The sequence below is a fragment of the Sceloporus occidentalis genome, unplaced genomic scaffold (assembly GCF_023333645.1).
Source record: "Sceloporus occidentalis isolate IW3139 unplaced genomic scaffold, rSceOcc1.0.p SCAF_1, whole genome shotgun sequence".
Lineage (NCBI taxonomy): Eukaryota > Metazoa > Chordata > Lepidosauria > Squamata > Phrynosomatidae > Sceloporus > Sceloporus occidentalis.
In genome coordinates this window covers 235,268,923-235,275,873 of record NW_028316981.1, presented here as the reverse complement: position 1 = coordinate 235,275,873, position 6,951 = coordinate 235,268,923, and the positions used below count along the sequence as shown (strand labels likewise).

The following is a 6,951-nucleotide window of genomic DNA, read 5'->3' as shown; positions in this document are numbered from 1 at the left end:
GAGTCTTCTTCCTCAGGGACTTGTGACCAGGGTCCAAAACACACTGCAGAAATAATCCAGTTTGAGAGCGCTTTAACTGCCCTGGCTCAGTGCTTGGGAGCCCTGGGGATTGTAGTTTTATTGTGGCCCCAGAGCTCTCTGAGGCTTCAAGGTCTCACTAAAGTACAGTCCCCAGAATTGCCTAGCGTTGAGCCAGGGCAGTTAGTTAGAGCGGTCTCAAACTGGATTATTTACGCAGTGTGTTTTGGACCCAGGACTCTGTAGTCCTCAGAGTTGGCATTTGTGGCGGGATTGAAAGGGACACTTTTTGTGAGGAAAAGTGGCGGTGGCTGGGAGAAAGAGAGGCCTGAGGCGACGAACTGAAACCCCATTCTCTGTCATGGCGGAGGGCGGCCAAAACCTTTTTTCCCGCCTGAAACAGAGGGCCACCTTCCCTCCTCTGGTCAGATTTATCTGTTGAGTGAATCGGTATCCCACTTTTCTCCCAGAGCTGTGAAACAAGGCGGCTTACAACAGATGAAGACCTAGCCGTGTTAAGTCTGCAAAATCAGTATGCAAAGGGATTGTGGCTGCAGCTGCTGTGTGCACAAATAACCCGGCTCGACACCGCTTTAACGACCAGGACCCAATGCTATGGAACTGTGGGAACTGTCGTTTGTTGTGACACCAGAGCCACAATGGAGGGGGAGCTCTGACGCCACAACAAACCACAGTTCCCAGAATTGCATAGCATTGGACCACGGCAGTTAAAACGGTGTCAAGCCGGATTATTTCTGCCGTGCGGATGCAGCCTATCCCAAAGAAAGAAGTTGGTGGCCATGAGTCCCACTTCCTCCGGTGCCTCCAAAGACGCCTCTGAGGAAGTAGACTCCTGCTCCCACCTCTTTCTTAAGTCTTAGAAGTGCTACAAGGTCCCTCCTAAGCTATAATATATATATATATCTTTTACACGAGGCACCCTCCCTCCCTTCCCTTGCAGGCGTGAGCCCAGGGGAGCCTGGCGGGCGCAGGGCGAGGCATGGCCGAAGGGCAGAGGGGCGCCCGAGGCGGCGGCGGCGGAGAGCTCTGGGAAATCGACGTGGAGGGCCTGGAGGAAGAGGAGGAGGCGGACGGGAATCGCCAGCCCCAGCAGCACCAGGAGCCTCCTGGACCCAGGCTGGAGGAGGAAGAGGAGGAGGAGGAGGAGATGGAAGAGGAGGACATGGAGGACGATGATGATGATGATGAGGAGGAGGAGGAGGACGGTGGCGGGGGTCTGCGAGGTCCTCCTCTTCCTCTTCCCCTGGTCTCCCCTCCGACCAAGGCCCCGGAGAGACCGGCCTCAGCAGCACTGCCACCTCCATCTTCGCCGGCCCCGTCTTGCGGGGAGCCCCCCGCTGCTGCTGGTCGGAAGCTGAGCCGGACCCCGAAGTGCGCCCGGTGCCGCAACCACGGCGTGGTCTCCTGCCTGAAGGGCCACAAGCGCTTCTGCCGCTGGCGCGACTGCCAGTGTGCCAACTGCCTGCTGGTGGTCGAGAGGCAGCGCGTCATGGCCGCCCAGGTGGCCCTCCGCAGGCAGCAGGCCACCGAGGTGAGCCAGACACACAGCACCCCCTACCCCCCCCACAAGACTCCCCTTCGGCCTTCCCCTCTTTCTCCGCCTGAGGCACACACTGGGCCAAGTCACACTCTCTCAGCCTCGGAGGATGGCAGTGCCAACCCCAACACGCCCCCCCGCCCCCCGCCGATGAAACAGCCAAGAAAACCCCGTGAAAGTATCGTCGGAATCGACTGTGGTCCAAAACATGCTGCAGAAACAATCCGGTTTGAGACCACTTTAACTGCCCTGGCTCAATGCTAAGGAATCCTCAGAGCTGTCCTTTTGTGAGACATTAGAGAGAGCTCTGGAGCCACAATAAACTACAATTCGCAGGATTTCTATAGCACTGAGCAGTTAAAGCGGTCTCAAACTGGATTGTTTTGGACCACGAAGTCGGAAACGACTTGAAGGCTGCATCCACACTGCTAAAATCATCCGGTTTGACCCCACTTTCACTGTTATGGTTCAGTGCTATGGAATTCTGGGAATGGTAGGTTGGTGTGGCACCAGAGTTCGGCTACCATTCCCAGAGTTCCATATCATGGGCTCATGGCATTAAAAGTGGGGTCAAACAGCTCCTCGATCCTGGGAGTTGTAGTTTATGGTGGCACCAGAACTCTCTAACAGAGAAAGCTGAATGTCTCACAAAACTACAGTTCCCAGATATTCCCTGGCACTGAGCCAAAGCGGTCTCAAACTGGATTATTTCCGCAGTGTGTTTTGGACCAGCCTGACACTCTGTAGGGCCTACTCTCCAGTATTGTGCTGCTGTAGGGCTGGTTACATTTGGGGAAAAGGGCAGGCATCCTGTCCATGTCACAGCTTTGAAAAACAGTACATCAGGCAGAATTCATCGGGGAAAGAAATAATCTGGTTTTCTTCTTCTTTTTGTTGGTTAATTTTAAATGTCTTTTACCAGGATAAGAAAGGGCTTACAGGGAAACAAGCAAACTTTGAACGCAAGACAGTGTACCAAAGGCATGTCCGGACACCGAGTTTGCTGGCTAAAAGCATCTTGGAAGGTAATGCATTCTAGCCCTAGAAACTGTTTATTCTTTATGTGCCTCAGTTGTTGCTGCTATATTTACAGCTGGAGTCAAATGCCTTGCATGGTCACCTTTTTGTATTACTTTGATGATCACCAATTCCAGGAAACTGGACAAACAAGCCCAGTTGTAATAGGCCACAACACCATGCAAATTTGAATAGTTCAGTAAGACAACCCTACAAACGACCATCCATCGCTGTCAAAAAATGAAATGCGTTTTGAATAAATGCCTCCTCTTTCAATTCTGCCTTAATTTGAATCAAATGTATAACTGTGGTGTTAATCAAACACATTGCAGTGATCTTTGTGAACCTAGTCATGGGCAAATGCACATGCCAAGAATGGGGAAATTTACATTTTAAAGAAGCTTTATTTTAAAATTAAAATACATGACTGAAGGCAATTTTAATATCAAAATTGGAATGATAAAACAGCTCTGAAAAAATTTAATAGAGAAATGCTTAATTTTAAGTGACCTGGAAAACAGTTTCACCAGTACAGCATCTCTTTTATTTAATACAGGTTTGATTAATTTGTTTTCTCAGGATGGTTTTTTTAATTCATATGCCAATTATTAGTAATGCAAACCTACTCCCATTAAAATGAATGGAAGAAGTTAACTTGCTTTGATACATTTGAATTTTGGACTTACATCTCATTTAACTTCCAAGGACCAACATGTGCTTATCGATTTGGAAATGAATCCTTTTGGATTTAGTGGAATTTACCAGTACTCATCTAGGATTATTTAGGATTGAGGCAATGTACAGGTACAACTGCTAGCTGTACCAATTCTAGATACAATTATCAGAGAGTAAATCTGAATGAATGGAATGGGATTTACATTTGAGAAGATATGTATAGGATTTGACTGTCAGGAATTCCAGCCTCTGCAGAAAGCCTTGGAAGGGAGTGAGTCCAACTGAACTCAGCTGGACTTCCTTCTGAAGAGACAGACGCAGAACTCGGTTTCAAATCCTAGTGTCACCAGTGGATTTGTATGTGATCGGTCAATATTTTTAGGACATATGATTGGGTTCTGTCCAGTTTACATTTTTGTTTTATGCACATACACAAACGCCTAAGAGCAGACTGTTCCCTTGGCCCAAAAACTATAATATAAAATGTTAAGACGTTGCCAGGTTTGTTAAAAGCCAGCAGTAAATGGATCTAGGTTTCGTTTCCATGCAGAAATGGATCTAGGTTTAGTTTCCATGCAGTTTCTGACAAGGTGTGAATGAACCATCAGAAAAAGAACTCTGGATTCTTGTGATGCGTTTGGTTTATTAACATTATGTTTTAATACAAATCCTATCTTACAATATAATAATACCAAAATGCATTCAGAAAATCACAGGAAAGGGTATCAATATACAATGTTGTCCACTGAGGCTTGGTTCCAGGATTTCCATGGATACCAAAATCTGTAGATGCTCAAACCCATTATATGCAGTGGCATGGTAAAATAGTGTCCTTTCTATAAAATGGCAAAATCAAAGTTCATGTTTTGGATTTGTGTGTGTGTGTGTGTGTGTGTGTGTGTGTGTGTGTGGGGGGGGCAGATATTTTCAAGCTGTGGATAATTGAATCCATGGATGGAGAATATGTGGTTATTGAGGGCCTGCTTTATAATAGGGCTTCAGGAACCTTCCCAAAGGGTAGTTTGTGGTAACTGGCTCCCCGAAGGCTTGATTTGCAGGACAGTTGAGTGTTCTAAAGTATCCTTTGAATATCATGTGCTTCTTAATCAGAACAAATGCATACTGATATTTATAACAGATCCGACACTGTTGTGTTTTGCCCAATGCGTTATGGCTGTTTTTCTCTCAGTAGTTTAAGGCCAGTTACAATGTCTTGAAAAGCTCATCCTGACTTTTTCTATATCAGGATACAATATTTTTTTATGGATAATGCACATATTTAGTAGCCAAGTGACTTAGTAAGAGCAAACAAAGATAATATGTCTTTCCACACACTTCTTGGAAAGTAAAGGTTATTGAACTTAGTTGGAGCATTTATGACAGTTAAGGGTGTGTATGATAGTAATATTAAAAAATATCTCTCCTCTCTCTCTGTCTCTTTCTGTCTCTGTTACTCTCAGTCCAATATTTGCAGTATCTCCAGGATGTTATCTTTAGAAAAGAAAATTATTTCCCACATTCCTTTCCCTGATTTGTCTTAATTTTCTTTCTCTTTTCTTCTAGTACTCCTTGGATTTTTTCCTACCATGTTTGTGTACATAGCAAGTCATCTTTAGAGAATAGAAATGCACCAGTTATAGGTACAGATGTCTTTGCAAACGATATTAAAACTCCTTCAATGAGGAAACAGAAATTGGTATTCTGAAAAGGGAATATAAAAATGCTGCCTCATGAGGTTGTTATGTATTTAATAGTGTGGCTGGGGACATGATTAAAAGCAATCACAGCATGGATCACTTCTGCACCTCTTGTATGTTGTAAAAAGGACAGTTTGTACACCTTCTCCTATTGCGAGATGAATGAACTTAGGTTACAAAGATGGTTCATAACAATAAATCTCATCATGGAGAGATGTTTGCAGATTGTGTTTTGGGAGTCAGAAAGCAGGAAGTGCAAGGCAGTTATGTTTTCTGCATTTGCACAGTGTTTGAAGCCACTTATTGATAAGAATGGTAAAGCATTGTGCCTGCTTTGAAGTGCTATATACATAAATACAATTGTTGCAAATTGTGCACACTAATAACTGTGCAGCAGGTAATGATTCCTTGCACAAGCAGCTTTCTAAGCACTTTAATGCTTCTTTTTATTCATTAACCCATTGTTCAAATGACAAACTCCTTTTTGTTTTTCAGGTTACCGGCCCATCCCAGCAGATCCTTACCTTAGTGGGAATTCATCCTTGCCATCTCCTGTGAGTGACAGAATGAGAAAAAGGCGGGCTTTTGCAGACAAAGAGCTGGAGAACATTATGCTTGAAAGGGAGTTCAAGGAAAGAGAAATGTTGGAAGCCACCCAGGCTGCTGCCTTTTTCCTGCCTAACCGCATGGTGCATGGAACAGAATATAATCCGTACAAAACTGCCTTTAGTCCAAATCAGGTTGAAGCTTCCAATAAGGAATTCTGTGGCTTCCTACCAACTTGCCTAGATCTAACTATGCAGTATTCAGGTTCAGGGAACATGGAACTCATTTCATCAAATGTGAGTGTAGCCACCACCTACAGGCAATACCCTTTACCCTCAAGGTTCCTGGTATGGCCAAAGTGTGGTCCCCTCAATGATGCCCTTCTCTATCAGCAGTGCCTGCTAAATGCCTCTGCAGTGCAGTCTCTCAAACCTGGGGCTGTCTGGGATCCTAAGGCTTCACAAGGCCAGGATTGTCCAAACCCTGAGCATGATGTGATGCCCTCAAAGAATGAAAACTCATTCCTGCTTCCTCCTGTTCAAGAAATTCAGCCATCTCCAAATGAACTCCAACACATTCCTCAGGAGACTCGTGAGAGATCAGCCTTTTCACCCCCTAAGAGGACTTTCTCACAGATCTCTGACAAGGATAATCTGGTTCCTCAAGGACACTCCCTCAGCAAGATCAGCAAAGAAACCACCAAGCAGCAGCTGCCACCTCCACCAGCACCTCCCAAATATAGCCCCTTCCATTCATTATTCCAACAGACACTATACAACAGATCAGGACCAGAGTTAAAAATGACGTTTGAAGAGGCATCCAAGAAGTACAGAGAGAACACCATCAAAGAGAACCAGAAATACAAATTCACTATTGATAGATACGCAAAAGACTTTTTGGGGACTAAGCAAGTTGTGACAAAATTGTCAACCAATGAACCATTGTCATTTTCTGTTGAATCAATTCTTAAGCGGCCAACATCACTGGTGACCAATGTTTCTCAGTAAGATAATGTAATTTTCAAAGGACCCAAAGTACTGCGTTTGCACTTATGGTTGAAATCCTATTAGGAACTAAAGTACATGTGCATTCAGTTGAACTTATTTCTGATTAAACTCGTTTGGGATTAGGCTGCAAGAGACTTCATACTCTGATCCAAGATATATTTGGAAGATTATATTTAAGTAAAGTAGTTCAAGATTTTGACTTGCTCCTTGGAAATCAACTTACTTCAGTACAGCTAATGATATATTTTAAACGCAGATTCCCTTAATGGGTTGTGCCCATTGTTTTCAATGTAAAGATTACTGCCATGCCTTCTGCAAAGTTGATGTATCACATTACAATTTTGTATAAAGGAATTTGGGATGTAAATGGTGATTTTAATGTGTACATAAATATGCATGTTTTTCATATGTAAATAAATATATTTAATTGTTT

General features: G+C 44.2%; 1 protein-coding gene across 1 annotated transcript; it reads left to right on the top strand.

The window, feature by feature from the left end:
- The first annotated feature begins 203 nt into the window (after nucleotides 1–203).
- On the top strand, nucleotides 204–6,518 carry DMRT2 (doublesex and mab-3 related transcription factor 2). The gene is made up of 4 exons (XM_089511831.1): nucleotides 204–237; nucleotides 980–1,570; nucleotides 2,499–2,601; nucleotides 5,461–6,518. The coding sequence occupies exons 2-4, from the start codon at nucleotides 1,019–1,021 to the stop codon at nucleotides 6,516–6,518; spliced, it is 1,713 nt and encodes a 570-aa protein (XP_089367957.1). The 5' UTR covers nucleotides 204–237; nucleotides 980–1,018.
- The last annotated feature ends 433 nt before the right edge of the window (nucleotides 6,519–6,951 follow it).

Coding starts and splice junctions, on each gene's coding strand:
- DMRT2 (XM_089511831.1), top strand. CDS start 1,019: ATGGCCGAAGGGCAGAGGGGCGCCCGAGGCGGCGGCGGCGGAGAGCTC. Junction 1,571..2,498: donor GCAGGCAGCAGGCCACCGAG/GTGAGCCAGACA, acceptor GTCTTTTACCAG/GATAAGAAAGGGCTTACAGG. Junction 2,602..5,460: donor GGCTAAAAGCATCTTGGAAG/GTAATGCATTCT, acceptor TTTGTTTTTCAG/GTTACCGGCCCATCCCAGCA.